This window comes from Macrobrachium nipponense, chromosome 6 (genome assembly GCF_015104395.2).
Source record: "Macrobrachium nipponense isolate FS-2020 chromosome 6, ASM1510439v2, whole genome shotgun sequence".
Lineage (NCBI taxonomy): Eukaryota > Metazoa > Arthropoda > Malacostraca > Decapoda > Palaemonidae > Macrobrachium > Macrobrachium nipponense.
Window position 1 is genome coordinate 99,831,740 of NC_061108.1, and position 18,178 is coordinate 99,849,917.

Below are 18,178 nucleotides of genomic sequence, written 5' to 3' on the forward strand. Positions count from 1 at the left end.
ACTTGCTGTACATCCTAGCGAGATCACCATCATCTGCACCACTTTCATACTAAGCTACATGTTCTTTCCTGAATTCTATTGTATTTCTGGCCTTTTTTACCAAAGGGCTGGCCCTAGGAACTTTCTTTGGGCCCATGATGACTTGTTTACAATCAGTTTCACTAGCAAAAATAATACAAAACACAACAAACATGTGCGGTAATGTGGACTGTGAGTGACGTGATGCTTGTTCAGTGAAAGGCAGAATGGGGTCACAAAAGTTGAGATGCTTTGTTTGGGACAGGGGCCCGGTCATGCGATGGGCCCCAGAAGGAGTGTTTCAAAGTGTACAAAATCCAAGGAAATGTATGAAAACCGAGGTTCCACGGTACAGTATTATGTGCCATTAATCTGGAGAAATTAGGTGGGAAAGAGGTTCCATTACTTCAATAGCTCATAAATTTACTAATGGCAACTTTTAGACTGTCTTATCTTCCCGATTCTTGGCATCTCATGACTCAGTTTTGTAGTACTTGATTTCAAAAGGGCATGTAGTGTCTCTCTCTCTCTCTCTCTCTCTCTCTCTCTCTCTCTCTCTCTTCTCTCCTCTCAGCTCTCTCTCTCTCTCTCTCTCTCTCTCTCTCTCTCTCTCTCAAATGAAGTCTTTTTATATATTTGCTTATAAATATACCCAGGGTTTGCTGTTGGTTATACTTGTTATCTTTTATGATAGTATGTCAGCTTTAATTGCAGTTTTGCAAAGAAATATTAGAAAAAACATGTACGTACAGTATAATCCAAAACAGTCACTGCATCTTCGATCTCAGTAAATTTATGCAAATATTTTACAATAAATATACTCAAAATCTGTAACTGATTTTAGTTCTTATCTGTTATGATATTGTGCGAGCTGTAATTATAATTTTGCAAAATAGAATAAACACAATTATTAGAAAAAACATATGTAACTTAGTGGCATTTACTATTATTTTGTAAAAGAGGTCCCTCAAGGGGTTGTAAATAAGACATTTTCAATGTCTTGTGGAAGGTAGGGAGAATTTAAAATTTGTTTTTCTTACACCATGAGCATTTGCACGTCTTCCTCTTCCCACTGATGTTTTTTCTTGAATTAGCTGACCTCAAGTTTGCCCAGTTTGGGGTACTGCATATTGATTTTTTTTGCCTGGCTTTTAAGGGTTAAATTGGGGACAAAAATGTTGTATTGCACAAACTGAGCAGCAAAATGGGAGTAAATGAAGTAAAATACTGAAAAAAACCATAGCTGGAAAGTAACTGGAAACTACAAAGAAAATCTAGTACCCTCAAACTGCAACAGAATGCAAACTCCTCATGGAGTCGCATACAGGGACAGAGCTTTGAAAATACAGTACACGGGTGAAGTTAAAAATTATTTTCTCCCAGTGAATATTCCTCGGTATAAAACATTGTTTGGGATGAATCTTGCATGGATACTTATATTCCTGCTAGGAGGTGAGTTGCCATTCAAAAATAAAGTCACTTCGATGACCCAAATGCTTATCAAACTAGGTGCAATTCAGTGTTTGCCACACACTACCCTAAGTATGCAGAAATTGCATCCAAAGGCAGTAAAGCCTAGTCTGGTACTATGGTCTTTTCCTGAACCAAAAAAAAGAAGTCATTTAAGCTTCTAGTTTTAAATCCTGAATTTTGACTGTATGGGGAGCATGAAGGTACATATATCATGTTGTACCATTAAGGTACATCTATTTATTTTTAGTTGACTATCATTTTGGACCAGTGCAGGAGTCCATGCTGCTTCAGTTTTCTGCACAAATGAGAGCCTTGCACCCTAAATGGAATCCACCTTTATGCAAAAGTAACATCCAAGAAGGATTCCAGATCAGGTAAGAATGTTCTGGGTTTGAGGCATCCAATCACAATGTGGGAATTAGTCTTCTTTAACAGTAGGTATAATAAGATTCATCCCAAATATGTAATATACTATGGTCGTCCGTAAAATAAGGTTCCCAAGGAGCTGCAGTTGCTAGGAACTCTGTTACACACGATCCGGCGACACTGGCACACCTTGGTTCCCTTCCTCCCAGTCCCCCCCCCCCCCCCCCTGGTACATTTTCAATTTTTTTTTTTTTTTTTTTATACCTACCATTTAAGTAGACTTTGCCCAGCCTCCCCACAAATTAGTGGGCTGTCATTCAAAACACTTTTGGAGAACAAATGTACTACACAGTCATCTGGGTTAGCCATGTAATCATCTTTTGTTTGAATGCCAACGTGCCTGCTGGCACAAAGGCATAGCTATCTTTAACAGTAGGTAAGTATCCAAATAATAAATTTTATTATGGGAATTTATATTTTTCTATTTTGCATTGTATGGCCAGTTCACAGTCTAATGTTGGTAACAAGGTCAAATGTAAAAGTATGGTTTGTATTCACTTACTGAGATCATTAAGCCTGCAGTTAGATGAACATGGTTCATTGAATTTATTTAATTTTCTTACATTAAGAATATTATACATATAGAAATTTCAGATGTTGAATTTTCCTTAATCATTCTCAAATCTGTCTTTATTATGCATATGTGAAAGCAAATAAAAACTGGGAATAATAATATCAGACCTAAAAATAACAACATAAAAAACAAAACAAAATATTTAACATACCCTTGCTTGCGTTTCCTGGGCTTCTTCGGGCACATTTAGGTTCTGTGGGAGTATAACACAAGCTAGGAGAGGGTAATGTACATGCAAAAGCAAATCATAAAATATTTGTTGCCCACTTCCTATAAATATAAATAATTACAAGTTTGCAGAAATAATACATGCATATGAAACTTCATGCATAAACGTTTTTTCTCTAAAATGCCTTTCACTTGCTATAGTATAAAATAATCACCTGAGATGAAAACCTATTTTGGATTAGACTTATAAACTTTTTCATTTTAGTTAAAAAAAGTTCATAATCTTGATATACTAATTTTCTCCATGCAAAAAAATTTCAAAAATATGTAAACTGAAAAAATTGTCAACCACATCTATTTACTATCTTGTGTGAAATTAACATACTTTGTTTGACAATAAAAGAAATTGCAAGGGTAAATATCTAATGAACAATTTCTAAGTCCATAAGTAGAATGTCCTTAAAATTTCTGATACATAGTTTTGTCCACATTTCATGCCTCTGCCACAAATAAAAAAAATTGTAAAATAATCTCAAAAAAAAGTAAAGTAACAATTTATCAACTTGAGTTACCTAAGCACATATGGCACATTAATTAAGGTAAGGAAAGTAAAGCCACCATCGAATATTCCCTGAATTATGTTTGCTTTGGCAAAACAATTTCCCAAGAAAATGGTTCTCACTGCATAAAATTTTTTTGTTCATGAAAACTACCAAGTACAGTTACTCTTTATCATTTGCAGATTTAAATTTGTTATGGTGATTTAATATATTTGCAGGTAATTTTAACTGAGCATCACCAGCTTATCATCAAGCATATAAGAGATAACAGCATCTGTAACTTGAAAGTACCTGGAATTAGACAACAGGACAGGTGGCAGGTAGTGCTTATCAACAAGATGCCAAAGGAAAAAAAAAATGAGGGAAAAGAGAATTTGCTCGCCTCTCCTCTCATCACTTGCAAACAGTCACGAAGCATCACAGATATTTACAGCCAAATGATTCTGTGTATCTGAGCAGTTGTTTTTACTAAATTATTTTATTAACATCTTTCAAAATTATGAAGAGTTTCACTGCCGCATACATATCACTAACAATTTTTTAAATACTCCTAAACAGAATTCTATTTATGTCCAAAACAGAATTTTATGATCAATGCCTAATTTTAGTAGGAATATTTCAAATTCAAATATATTCTTAAAGGTATATACTATTTATGTATGCCTTCAGTGCATATAAAAACTAAGAAAAATGTCTGTTAAAGAGTTCAATATGGGTTAATGATAGATTATAAATAAGCTTACTTACAATAAGGGAACTGAAACAATCAACTTCTCTGTGGGTCCTAAATGATATTAGTTACAAGGATCCTAAATGGGTATCAGTTACAAAGAAATCTTTATATCTTCTGTCCTTCCTACATAAACTTAAAAAAGCAACTCCTTTAATGTGCCTAATTGGGATGAGCTACAAATTTCTAAGAAATCACCAGAATTTATTGTATTCATCTGAAATTTACCAATTTTCAGATCTTATGTCCCTGCTTGATAGTCTAAGGCAATCTAAGTCTTTACAGTCCTTTACTGTCATGAGCTATAAATTTCTACAAGTAACTGCACCAGATTTTATTTTATCCATCTGGAATCAACCATCAGGTCTTGTAGCCTTGCTAGATAAACTACAAAAAAATTTATATATATATATATATATATATATATATATATCTATATATATATATACTATAGATCTATTATATATAGATTATCTAGATATATAGCATATAGATTACACTATATATTTCCTTAGTTTATGGCTCCAAAGTTGATTTTGTATTATATATTGATATTTAATGTTCTTAATTTTTATATATACAGTAGGGCCTCGCTAATTGCAGGGGGATAAGGCCCAGAAACCCCCGTGATAAGTAAATACCTGTGTTATCCTGGTACCCCCCTCAAAAATTGCTTAAAATTGCCTACTTTGATAATTGACCCACCCAAGACCACTATTCCTATGTTTATAACTGCCTAATTTAGTTCAAACACCAAATATATCTTCAACTATCACCTTAAACTAAATTCAAGACAGTTTCAAAGTTATTTTACAACATTAGCCTGAAAAATATTTGTAGCATATGCACTACTGTACATATGTAGCCTACTAGCCTATGGATTACAGCTAGAAGCCTACACATATATGTGCTCACGTGGCCCTCTTTTCTTTTACAAGGAAAGAGAGGGAGAGAGGTAAGAGAAATATCAAAATTAAGGAAATCACATAGGTAATCACTAACAATCTATGTTGATAAACAAAGTGGTCAATGTTTTGGTTTGGAAATCAGCTGATTTCAAACCAAAACATTGACCACTTTACTAGTATTTTATGATACAATACATAATATGAGAAGACATACAATATAATAGGATAGAGTAATGTATAATTTTCAAAAGTCACAGAAAAAAATGCATATTCATTATGTTTTTATTCCATAATTATATGTAGGCGCCAGCACCCTGATAGGTATCGCTTCATTATGCTGATATCGGTCCGAATCTGAGTCCGATCTACCATGGTATCTACCATCGTATAAGTTAGGGTAACTTATTAATGTCATTCAATTTCTCTTAGTACTGAATTATCATGAGCAAATATGCATTGAACCTAGAGAATTAGCTGAAATCAATAATTACTATGCCATATATGTATAAGTATACTGTGTAGTGTAGGGTACGCTGCCCTTTATGTAAAGATGATACTGATTACCCTAGTGTAGGCTAGGCTATATTTGAGATATGATTTTTTTTGACATACGATGGGTTTTTCGGAACCTAACCCCATCGTAGGTAGGAGAATACCTATATTAAAATTTCGAAAGATAATCTTGCTGTGAACGCTACCATAATTTGATTTTCACATACGTACGTAAATTTTGTCAGCTGGCTGGCCTTGCATAGATAAAAGTTGATTTCACTGATATGGAATTACTCCAAGAATAGCCTTTTTATTATGAAGATATGACGATAACATATAAGGTAAAAAATAGTTTTACATATTTCGTTTATGCTTCGTCGCCAATAGCAAACAACAATATGATAATCTCCAATTATCGTTTGTATGACTACATTTTTCAGAGAAGTTATATACATATACTACCAAAAATCATAATAAAGTTAAAATTAATTTTAGCCTTGATGTTATTACTACTGTAATTACACTACAGTGGTACCTCAAGATACGAAATTAATCCGTTCCGAGGCGGCCTTCGTATCTTGAGTTTTTCGTATCTTGAACAGCATTTTCTAATCCGTTCCAAGCCCTACAACAACACCCCAGTAAATTATATTTCCAGGCCTACAACACATGATCTAGGGTTACGACGCCGATCCGACGGAAGGAATATGACTCCAAAAAGGCAAAATACTGTACATACTTGAGTAATATTCAACTGCATGTAATGTTCAACCCCATTTTTACTGCATAATTAGGACTTTAGCATATGTCCCTTAGCAATAAGCCTAGCCTATGTTAGCGGTTGCTACTGTAGCCTAGTCTATGATTCTGACATCTAAACCTAAGAAGCTAGAAGCTTAGAATATGCCAATAAAATGTATAAATAATCAGTATGTACTCATTTCAAATAACTATTAATTAATCATTAACTATAATACACAGACAAACAAACTAGAAACCTTCCAATCGTTTGTTTACATTCAGCTCTTAAGAGTACCGAACAAACGCCAAGCAATCACTTTTCCTAGGACACAGTAAGCCATAAATTTTCATTAGTATCTCTCTTCAACTAATGAAACTACCAAACAGTATAATAACCCTTCATTTCTATTCTCTATTCTATCTTTACCTAATGGAGATACCGAGTTACTGACAGCTATAATGAAACATACGTAACATAATATTAAAACAGAAGAAGATTTCTAAAAAATACGTATTTGTTGGCTTCGATGATAGCAGTCTCATTTATTTTATATTTAATGATATCTAATTCAGAATTTTTTAATTAAATGTATTGCATGTACTCATTTCAAATAATTATTAAGTAACCATTAACAATAATAAATTAAAAAAAAAAAAAAAAAAAAAAAGCTTCTAAACTTCTGTTTACATTCAGCACTTACGAGTACCGAACGATCGCCAAGCAACCACTTTCACCTAGCACACAGTACATACAGTAATCAAATTTTCATTATCTCTCTTCAACTACTGAAACTACCAAACAGTATAATAATCATTCATTTCTATTCTTTATTCTATCTTTACCTAAGGTTTTTTTTTTTTATTAAATGTATTGCATGAATAAGTTTTTCAATTTACAGCATCCTTTTACCAATAGAATACATAGCACAAGGGGTAGATGCTGACCAACAGGAGAGCAGGATCTTACGGGGTGACTAGCATCAGGAACCAATGGGAGACCAGGAGGATGATGGTGAGTTTACTCAGTTGGCGGCGCACGAGTTTTAAAATTGTTCTCGGTGGTCCGGGCGAATCTCAGGACTTTACAGCAACAACCTTTCGTAACTTGAACTATTTTTGTATGTAGAGCCAAAGAAATCTTCGTATTTGCTTTCGTATGTCGAGTTTTTCGTAAGTTGAGCCTTTCGTATGTCGAGGTACCACTGTACATATATATATTTCTGGGCTCGACCTGTGTTGGCCGGTGAAATGCTCCTGTATCACGCATTTCTAGGTATAAATAGATGCTAAATATACCAGAGAAAAAGCTAAATGGAATGCTGAATTTACTACCCTCAGCTCGATCACCCCTAGGGCGTCGGTATAAGCACAGGGGCAAGTGGAAGCCACTACCACAGGTTTTCTGCCAATTAGAAGATTCCCTTCAAAACCCCTCTCTAGGCAGATGCCGTTACAAGGACTACAACATCTACCTTCCGCTCGCTACTACTACAACTCCCGCCCGAGGGCTTCATTCCTGTATTAGCGCGCTACAGTGACCACACGTTTTTCTCGCTCCCCTCTTCCTGTGTTTTTTGACGAAGCCATGTCTGCTCCAGAGCCCCAAGCTTCTTCATCTAAATTGAGTATTCCATACTACGTTTTTGTATCTCGTGAGGGCACGATGCATCCCTTTTTAGCCCTTATTTGGCCCCTTAGTTCTCGCGAACCGGGGTGACACTCTTTTTACATCTGCCATCTTGGGTGCATCATTCGCCGCTTGCGTTTTTTCCAATTGTTATTTTATGATGATATTTACCTCACTGTTTGCTTTTCACTCTTTATGCCACTTTTAATCGTATACTCACTCCATCATTGTTCTAGCTCCTGTCGTTTCTGGAGCTTTGGTTTTACGAATTTTATCTTATGTCGTAGGCCCCAACTCGCCCCTGACGTACTCTGAGGACTCTTGTTATATGTTTATTTTTCGTTATTCTAGCCTTTGGCTTTTGTCCTCAGTCCCTCAGGAGCGTGTTCGTTCCCCTTCGTACGTATTATTTATTTTCTATGTTATACGCGAGTAGTGTATTTTGGCTTCTAGCTAGCCTATAGTATGCCAGCTTTGAGGAGAGTGCGATTCCTCTCTCTCTCTCTCTCACGCAATTTTCATGCATGCATTCTTTTATTGTATTTTTCGATGTTAGTCAGTAAGGCACTCGATTATTTGCACATTTATATTAAATATTCATATTCCTTGTGAGGCTGGACGTTCTTGCGATTCCTTCCCTGGCCTACCCGACCAGACCTAGGCTAGGTTTTGGAAGGTAGGTCAGGCAGTCCTACCCCTCCACCCTTTTGGCCCCTCCCTTACCGCCTCCTGCCTAGGCTATTGTGCTTGCTGGGAGAGCGGTCCAGGACAGAGAGTCCCTCTCATGTCATGTTTGTTGGGCCTAGACCTATCATACCTGACCAGATCAGAATTTTTCGATTTTGGAGGGTTTTATTAGGTTCTATCCATCCACTTCATGATGTCCTTTGGAGGCTAGGCTAGCCTACCTGACCGGATCCGTACCGATCTCGGAGGGTTAGGCTGGGTCCTTGCTGGGTGTGTTCCTTCCACCCCCCCTTGCTATTCCTCTTTCGCAATTCTTCCAGTAATTCCTCATCATTTATTTTATGCTTGTCTTGTTGTGTGTAGCCTGGGCCTTTGCCCCCTTTAGGGTGTCAGTTGGCCTACCGTCTTCTGCTCCCTTTAGTGGTAGGCTTGTTACAGCTCCTGAAAGGTGGTGGCTCACTGATCGGTTGCTATGGCCAGGCAATCACGACTTGTTCACTCTCCTCCAGACACACACAACCTTTCCCCCCCGCCCCGGTCTTGTACGGCACTGCCTAGCTAGCTCGCTGTTCAAGTAATCCTACCGATGAACAGCTGCTAGAGCATATGGCTTTTCCAGGGGGGATTAGTCGGAGGAGATTGGTTGTTAGTATTTTGTGTAATCTCTTTAATGTGTCTCTGGGCCCGTAGGTCCTCTGGTCAGGTGGGGTCTACCATCACACCAGCCAGCAGGCTATACACTGGATTGTATGTACCACTGCTCTGCCGCTCAGTTGTCTATTCTCCCTGTTGTCTCCGCCTCCCCACTCATGTGGGGGCGGAACTGGGCTTAGAGCTGCATTTCTAGTTACCTTAGAATCGCTTCTCTTTCCCGGTGCGATCAGATTCAGGCCTAGGTTTTACCTTTTTCCTTGTTCTGCTCGTATCAGCCCGTCTCTGCCGGCATTTACTGTTATGATAACAGGATTATGGACTCCGGAGTAGGTAAAGCCTTTAAGAGATTATGCTAGAATATGTTTTATTAGCCTCTGTAGGTATGTCTCCGGGTCTGTATTGGTTCCGACGTAGTGTGGTCTACCATCACACACGCCAGGAAAAATATACCAGAGTTTATTGTACTGTTGTTTCCATAGCTCAGTTTTCCGTCTTCTTTGCTATCGCTGTTCCCCATTTCGGTGGGGACGGAACGGGGCTCAGATAATGTGCCTACATTTGATTACGTTGCATTAATCTGCTGCGATGCGATCAGACTCAGGCTTAGGTCTTCCCTTATTCCCCTGTTCTGCTCGTATCAGGCCCTCTCCGCTGGTTATAGCTTTACCGATCCCGAGGACGGATTCCGGAGCAGGCGGAGACACCCAGAACTTTTTCTATTATCCAGTAAGTTGAAATTTATAACCTGTATTGCCTTTAAGGGGGCCGGCCGGAACCCTTATATATGGTGGTATAGGGCAAAAAATGCAGTCATGAAAAAATTCATGGAGCTTCATATGACAATTGATAATACATATACGAAATATTTCGTCAAAATTCCTCTTACTTTCGTACTTACAGGGTAATTAGTTAACGTAACTTAATAAGCCTAAAACATTGATCCGTACAAGAAGATGCAATATTTCTTCTATTATCGTAAATTTTGATAATTATTGTCAACAAAATTTTGAGAAATGGCATCTGTAGACATTCCCCGAGTTAAGAAGAGAGACTTCAGTCAGCTACCAACCAAGTCCAACCATCAGTGCGAGCACAAACTTCAAGTAGTCTACACGTTCGATTTCACCTCTGACATTCGCTTGCTTTTACGTAGGTTTATGTAAGTTTCGGCAAGAATTTCATCATGCCAATGAGGAAAAGACAAGGAAAACATCTCGCTAACATACAGGCGAAGAAAAATCGCTAGAGTATTATTACAGAATATCATAATATACGCGTAGTTAGTGAAGAGAGAGGGGAGGGTTGCCTAGTAACGCCCCCTTCTTGCCTGACAGCACACGTCACACTGTGCCCAAGGCTTCGATCTTTGAGCAGAGATCTTCATTTATGATAAATAACATAGTTTTGGTTTTTTAATACCCAAAATGGAATATGAAATTCATAATAATCATGATTTATTAAATTGTCTTTGTAAAAAGAGAGTACACCTTCGAGTTTCACCTCTGACATTCTCTTGCATTTACGTTTGTATATCTTTGTTTCGGCAAGAATTTCATCATGCCAAAGAGGAAAATACAAGGAAAACATCTCGCTAACATACAGAAGAAGAAAATTCGCTGTAATAAGCCGAGTTAGTGAAGGGGAGAGAGAGAGTTGCGTAGGAAGGAGTGCCCCATCTTGCCTCAAGCAGTGCCCCAGGCTACGATATATGAGCAAAGGAATCATCATTTATGATTAAATTATGATAAATAAAATAGTTTTGGTTTATTAATACACAAAAAAGAAATATACATTCATAATAATCATTATTTATTAACATTGTCTTTATAGAAATACGAAGGAAAACTTTGAACGCCCGTATCTCAAAACTATACTTATTGACCTTCAAAATCTATCTTCTCACTTAGTTTTAAAGCTATAACATTGGAATTTGGTATATAACTCAGAAAGACATTATAGAACAATCAAATAGAGCCCTTTTTTCCATTTTTTGTTTCGTCTTTTTTTTATAAATTTTTTTCTCCTGATTTATAGGGTTTATGTTTTTACCATATTGAAAAATTCATATCTAGCAAAAAAATGACTTTTAGAAAAAAAAACTCCCCATTCGATTCGAGGTCTACATCAGGTCTATATATGGTAGTAATCCTAGGTCTTAATATTAAATATCAAGGGAGGAGATAGAATTTGAAAAATTGTTATTTTCGGGATAAATCGCCCTGGCGTCACAAAACCGAAGGTCAGAGGCAAAAATCATATGCGGTTTGGAGATGTCCCAAGTCACCTTATTAAGTGGTATGAATATCAAAGTCCTGTCCTTAAAAAATGGTATTAGCCGGCCGGCCCCCTTAACGGATAAAATATCTGGTTTAAGAGCACCCATCTGGCCGGAATTAACTCCAGCGCCTCTATTTAATGATACTCATTTGACTTTTCAACTTACAGATGGTCCGTTGCCAGGTGTCGGGATGTCCGGCCGCTCTGTATAGGCCGTACGGGTATGAGGTCAGCCGATCTCATACCAACTGCGCCATCCCGGTAGATGGTAATATGGTCTGGCACCCAGACGCCTGCACAGTTTGTTATTAACTGGTGAGGATCGTGTCAGAAGAGTCGGTAAGTAACATTCTCGCCTCGTCGTTTCTGTGAAATTTCTGTTATACGTTGACTTTGGGAAATTTCTTTGCTCAGGGGATCCTAATTTGATTATTTTTACAGGTTAGTTTGTCGCTCAAGACCTCGTCCATGGCGTCCATGAAGTCCTGGGTGGGAGGATTCGGCAGGAATGCTAAGGCCAGCCAGCCCTACTTGTTATTTGAAGATCTGTGTTCCCTCCTATACCCGGGTGCTCCGGTCTCGGCGGCTGTACCTGCGTCTGTGGCGGATCCCATTATTGAGGGCATCCGTCAAGAGACCCAACCCCTCCCGGAGGACCAAGAGGGCTTGTGTGACATCGTCACAGAAGAAGTCGCAGCCATCAGCCTTCACCGCGAACCGATGGCCACAGAGGATCAGGGGGTAGGTAGGGAGGTAAGTGAGGCAGGTAGTCTCCCTTTTAGTCCCACTCCTTCTTCTCCCCCTTCTTTCCAGGGCTTCCCTATAAAGTCCGCCCCCACTTGGGATAGATCGGCCTCGGTCATCTCCAAGGTCAAGGCTGGAAGACGAGATCCCTGCCAAAGGTATCCAAACCATCCAAGCCTTCTCCGGCAGGCTCTGCAAGGTCGTCTTCAGCTCCCAAGCCATCGACTTCCTCTTCCAAAGCTTCTCCCTCACCCAAGGGGTCGAGAACCAAGTCCTCCAAAGCCAGGCCGGCGGAGACCGGCTTCGACCAGGAGGGCTTTGCAAATCTTCTCATGATGAAGATGAGTGAGGTAGTGGACTTGGTGTCTGGATTCCTCCAGTCCGGAACCACACCACAGTCCATGACGGTACCGGACGCATCCAAGCTGCTGCCATTTGAGAACAGCAACCCGTGGCGGTTAGCTCTGCACGCCCCGTTCTCGGACGGCAAGCTGACAATTGAAGGTTGCGGAACCCGACCGGTAGAAGACTTTGAGTTTTTCCCGGAGGGCCTTCAATTTCCCTTTCCAGGCTACACTAGACTAGCCGAAGATGCACTAGTAAGGGTAGACAAAGTCCCCAAGGAGACAGTCATCTACCCTAGGGAGCAGGCCCAGTCTGCATGGGTCCGCACCTTCACAGATTGGGAGTGCGTCAACACAAAGTTGACACCCCATAAAGGATGCTTTGCGATGTTTGTGGCCCCACAAGGAGTTCCGACTCCTTGTACGTCGAAGGTGGCGGAATTGACTCTGCAAGCTGCGGTAGAGGACAAATCTATGCCTCAGCTAAAAGAGATGGAGGCTACCTCCTTGCTCTTCCCCGGCGATATGGAGTTTTGGGCTGATGCTCCGGCAACATTCACGGTGGGCAGACTCGATCCAGAGTGTGCCTCCGCCCAGTTCAGTGAACGTTTGCCTAGAATTCCGGACCCCATGGTCAAAGCGGAATTCGAGGCAAGATGCAGGAGTTAACTGCTACGACGTTTGCAGATGAGCCTCTATTTTGGATCCACACAGTCACTATTACAGGCCTTCCAATCAGACCTGTATGACTTTATAGTGGCTAGGCGAGCCTGCAGGAAGCATGTCTTCGTGAATGCTTCCATAAGACACAAACCAAACAGACTCATAAAGGCTTCGATCTGGGGTGCCAACCTCTTCCCTGAGGATGCGGTTAACAACGTCTTCAGCAGCTAGAGCTAACCAGAACCTTCGTGTCCGTTGGGGACTTCCCTTCAAAAGGAAGTTTGAGGCCCCTGGACCACAATCCAAAGCTAGGAAGAGGCAGAGGAAATACCAGCCTTTCCAGTCTTCTCATCCTCAGACAGTTGTTCAAGCGGTTCCTGTCTCCCAGATCGGCAAGCCTTCGACATCCAAGGCAAAGCCACAGCAACAGTTTGTCCTGGTGCAGAGTCCACCGACTCAGCAACCTTCGACTTCAACCGCCTTAGTAGCCTCCCCAGCCTTCAACGCCTCCTTTGAGTCACGAGGAGCATTTCGTGGCTACAACAAACATGCAGGGAGTAGCAGAGCCAGAGGTGCCTTCCGACAGAGAGCTGGCTCTAGAGGCAGAGGCTTCAGAGGAGGAAGAGGAGGTAAGACCTCAACCAACCAGTGAGACTCCGCAGGTGGGCGGGAGACTGTATCTCTTTCGGGACCATTGGACCTTCAGTTCATGGGCCCACAGCATTGTATCGAAAGGTCTAGGGTGGAAATGGGAGAAAGGGCCTCCTCCACCAGTCAGTTTTCACCAGACTCCAACGACAGACCTACTAGACTATGCCAAAGATCTCCTTCAAAAGAAGGCAATAAAGAAAGTCAATCGCCTGAAGTTTCAAGGACGTCTGTTCAGTGTACCAAAGAAGGACTCGGACAAACGATGTGATTCTGGACCTGTCCCGTCTCAACTCATACATTCAATGCGACAAGTTTTGCATGCTGACCATCTCGCAGGTGCGGACCTTACTTCCCTGTGGGGTCATCACCACCTCTATAGATCTTCCTGACGCTTACTATCATGTTCCGATAGCAAGAAACTTCTCTCCATACCTAGGCTTCAAACTAGGAAAACAAGCTTACTCATTCAGTCATGCCATTCGGGCTCAACATAGTGCCCAGAATATTCACCAAACTAGGAGAGACAGTAGTTCAAGAACTAAGAGCTCAAGGGGTAATGTTAGTAGCTTACCTAGACAACTGGCTCATTTGGGCAACCAACGATGAGGAGTGTCGCAAAGCAACAGCCAAAGTAATAGAATTCCTAGAGTATCTGGGTTTCCCGATAAACAAGGAAAAGTCCTGTCTCATCCCGGGATCCCGCTTTCAATGGTTGGGAATCCAATGGGGCGTAACCTCACACAAGCTATCTCTCCCATAAAAGAAGTGCAGAGAGATAGCGAAGGCTACGAGACAGTTCCTCAAGAACAAAAAGGCTTCTTGTCGTACCCAAGAGAGAATTCTAGGTTCTCTTCAGTTTGCCTCAATAACACGTCCTATTGAAAGCCAGGCTGAAGGATATCAATCGAGTCTGGCGGAAAAGAGCCAACAACAAATTCAGAGACAAGATCTCTCTGATTCCGCCGATATTGAAGAAAAGACTCCATCCGTGGACAGAACCCCGGAGTCTCTCCAAGTCAGTGACACTGCAATTTCCCCCACCGTCTCTGATAGTCCACACGGACACCTCTCTGAGCAGTTGGGGGGCTACTCCCATTACAAGAAGGTTCAAGGAACGTGGTCGAATACATTCCGCCAGTTCCACATCAACGGTCTAGAAGCAATGGCCATTTTTCTGACCTTAAAACATCTAGCTCCAGTCAAGAACATTCATGTAAGATTAGTCTCGGGCAGTGCAGTGATAGATCATTGCATAAACAGAGGCTCCAAGTCGGGCAAAGTAAATCACGTAATGATTGCAATCTTTTCGTTAGCAACAAAAAATCATTGGCACCTGTCAGCTACTCACCTGGCAGGAGTACGGAATGTCATTGTCATTGCAGACTCACTATCCAGAACAACTCCGCTGGAGTCGGAGTGGTCCTTGGACATGAAGTCATTCCGTTGGATTTGCAATCAGATCCCGGGCCTTCAGGTAGACCTGTTCGTCACAGAGTCCAATCACAAACTCCCGTGTTATGTGGCTCCCAATCTGGACCCTCTAGCTCATGCCACAGATGCGATGTCCATAGACTGGAACAATTGGCAGAAAATTTACCTATTTCCACCAGTAAACCTCCTGATGAAAGTTCTGCACAAACTCAGATCTTTCACAGGACAGGTAGCATTGGTTGCACCCAACTGGCCAAAGAGCAATTGGTTTCCTCTTCTACTAGAGTTGAATCTCCGTCCCAGACGGATTCCCTGTCCAGAACTTGACTCAAGTAGTACAAACTCGGACTGTGTCAGCTTCCTCAAGAATTCTAAATGCCCTAACTTTATGGACTTCATGAAGTTTGCAGCTCAAAAGGATGCTAGTGTCGATCCACTAAACATCCTGTTCGTAGAATCAGATAAAAGAGAGTCAACACTCAAGACAGTATGATTCTGCAGTAAAGAAATTGGCTATCTTTCTAAAAGAATCAGATGCCCAAAAGATGACTACGAATCTGGCAATTTCGTTCTTTAGAACCCTGTTTGAAAAAGGTCTGGCTGCTAGTACCATTACTACAACTAAATCTGCCTTAAGGAAGATTTTTCAGCTTGGCTTTAATATTGATTTGACAGATTCATACTTCTCATCTATCCCTCGAGCATGTGCCTGTCTGAGACCAGTGGACTGCCCCCACACGGTCTCCTGGTTTTTAAACGATGTACTCAAGTTAGCTTCAAACACTGATAATGATTCATGCTCATATATAACCCTTCTCAGGAAAACATTATTCTTAATGAGTCTGGCTTCAGGCGCCAGAATATCTGAACTGTCGGCTCTCTCTAGAGACCCAAATCACATTGATTTCCTCCCGTCTGGTGAAGTTCTACTGTCCCCAGATCGGAAATTCCTGGCCAAGAATGAAGACCCACAAAACAGGTGGGCTCCATGGGAAGATTATACCTCTCACACAGGACTCATCATTGTGTCCTATTGTCACACTAAAATCTTATCTTGCCAGAACTTCTGAAAAGTCTTCAGGTCCTCTTTTTTTATTAGAGAGAAAGACGGAACCATTTCCTTAAAAGGAATCAGAAAACAAATCCCTTATTTTATTAAACAAGCCAATCCGGATTCAGTTCCTCACGTCCATGATATCCGGGGCAGTGGCTACCTCAATTAACCCTCTTACGCCGAAGCGGTAAAAAAAAAATTGTCTCCCGTGTGCCGGAGGTGTTTCAGAGTGAGCGCAGAAGCGGAAAAAATATTTTTTTCAAAAAATCACAGCGCGCTTAGTTTTCAAGATTAAGAGTTCATTTTTGGCTCCTTTTTTTGTCATTGGCTGAAGTTTAGTATGCAACCATCAGAAATGGAAAAAATTATCATTATCATATATAAATAATGCAATATATAGCGCAAAAACGAAATTTCATATATACAGTAGTACCTCGAGATACGAAAGGCTCAACTTACGAAAAATGATATTGTCATGATACAATAAAGTTTTATACATACTTACCTGACAGATATATACTTAGCTATAGACTCCGTCGTCCCCGACAGAAATTCAAATTTCGTGGCACACGCTACCGGTAGGTCAGGTGATCTACTGCCCTGCCCTGGGTGGCAGGACTAGGAACCATTCCCGTTTTCTAATCAGATTTCTTCTCTTCCACCTGTCTCCTGCGGGGAGGCTGGGTGGGCCATTAATCGTATATATCTGTCAGGTAAGTATGTATAAAACTTTATTGTATCATGACAATATCATTTTTATACATTCAACTTCCATGCCAGATATATACTTAGCTGATTAGCACCCATTGGTGGTGGGTAAGAGACAGCTAACTACTGAAATAGACAGGTAAACAACATATGTTGTAGGTATTAATAAACCTTGGTTCCTACCTGATTAGGCGGAAGACTTCGTGGCTACTGCCCAGGAGTCTGCTTCGCCTCAAGAGCCTCAGCGAGATATTGATCTATGGCTAAGAGTTCTTGTGGGTCTGCCAATGGGGTCTTATCCACTTACTCGGCAGAGCCTAAAGGCCTTTGTCATTGGGTGCTATTCCACTAACATGACAATACACCTTGTTCAAGGAGCACAACACCGATCCCGATCACCTGATCCTAACATCCATGTTAGTTCTAAGATTGCAAGGAGTTATCCCCAAACTCCCTACAAACAACCAATAACTCGAAACATAAAAAAACACGTACACTTTATAACAAAACACAAATAAAAAATTTGTACCCCCCTACTAGCCATACATACCCCTGGTCCCCTACCAGCAAAGACACCAGCCGCCCGTGCGACATCAGCACGCTTGCTAATAGGAAACCAAGCGCATATCTGACAAGAGGGTTTATGTACATTTAAGATAAAATATTTTAAGGATCAGTCTTTGCTCCAAGTCCCAGTACTGTATCTGCTGATACAAATGGACCGAGAGAGACGCATTTCTCATAGGTCACCCTCACATCCTTCAGGTAATGAGATGCAAAAACTGAATTGCATCTCCAATATGTAGTTTCAATGATATTCCTTAGAGACATATTCTTTTGAAACGCTAGCGACGTTGCTACTGCCCTTACTTCATGAGTTTTAACCCTTAGAAGTCTGAAGGATTCATCCGGGCAGTTCTTGTGCGCCTCAGTAATTACGCTTCTCACAAAGAAGGCTAAGGCGTTCTTAGACATGAGTCTTTTGGGGTTCTTCACAGCACACCAAAGACCTTGTTGACAGCCTCCCATCTGCTTCTTTTTCTCCAAATAAAATTTAAGAGCTCCAAGCGGGCAGAGAGACCTCTCTATCTCTCTACCTACCAGGTTAGATAGGCCTTTTACCTCAAAGCTCCTGGGCCAAGGTTTTGATGGGTTCTCATTTTTCGCCAGAAATAATGTCTGGAACAAACAGATAGCAGCATCTCCTTTAAACCCCACTTTAGAGTCCAGAGCGTGCAATTCGCTCGT

General features: G+C 40.7%; 1 protein-coding gene across 4 annotated transcripts in view; it reads right to left on the bottom strand.

The window, feature by feature from the left end:
• Positions 1 to 18,178, bottom strand: part of LOC135216709 (coronin-7-like) — a 502,494-nt gene that overhangs the window by 24,099 nt on the left and 460,217 nt on the right. For 3 of the 4 annotated variants that reach the window (XM_064252162.1, XM_064252160.1, XM_064252163.1), the window contains one exon: positions 2,643 to 2,684. The exons of the other annotated variant lie outside the window; for it this stretch is intronic. In XM_064252162.1, coding sequence (XP_064108232.1) covers positions 2,643 to 2,684 — 42 coding nt within the window. The remainder of the gene's footprint in view (positions 1 to 2,642; positions 2,685 to 18,178) is intronic. 4 annotated transcript variants of the gene reach the window in all.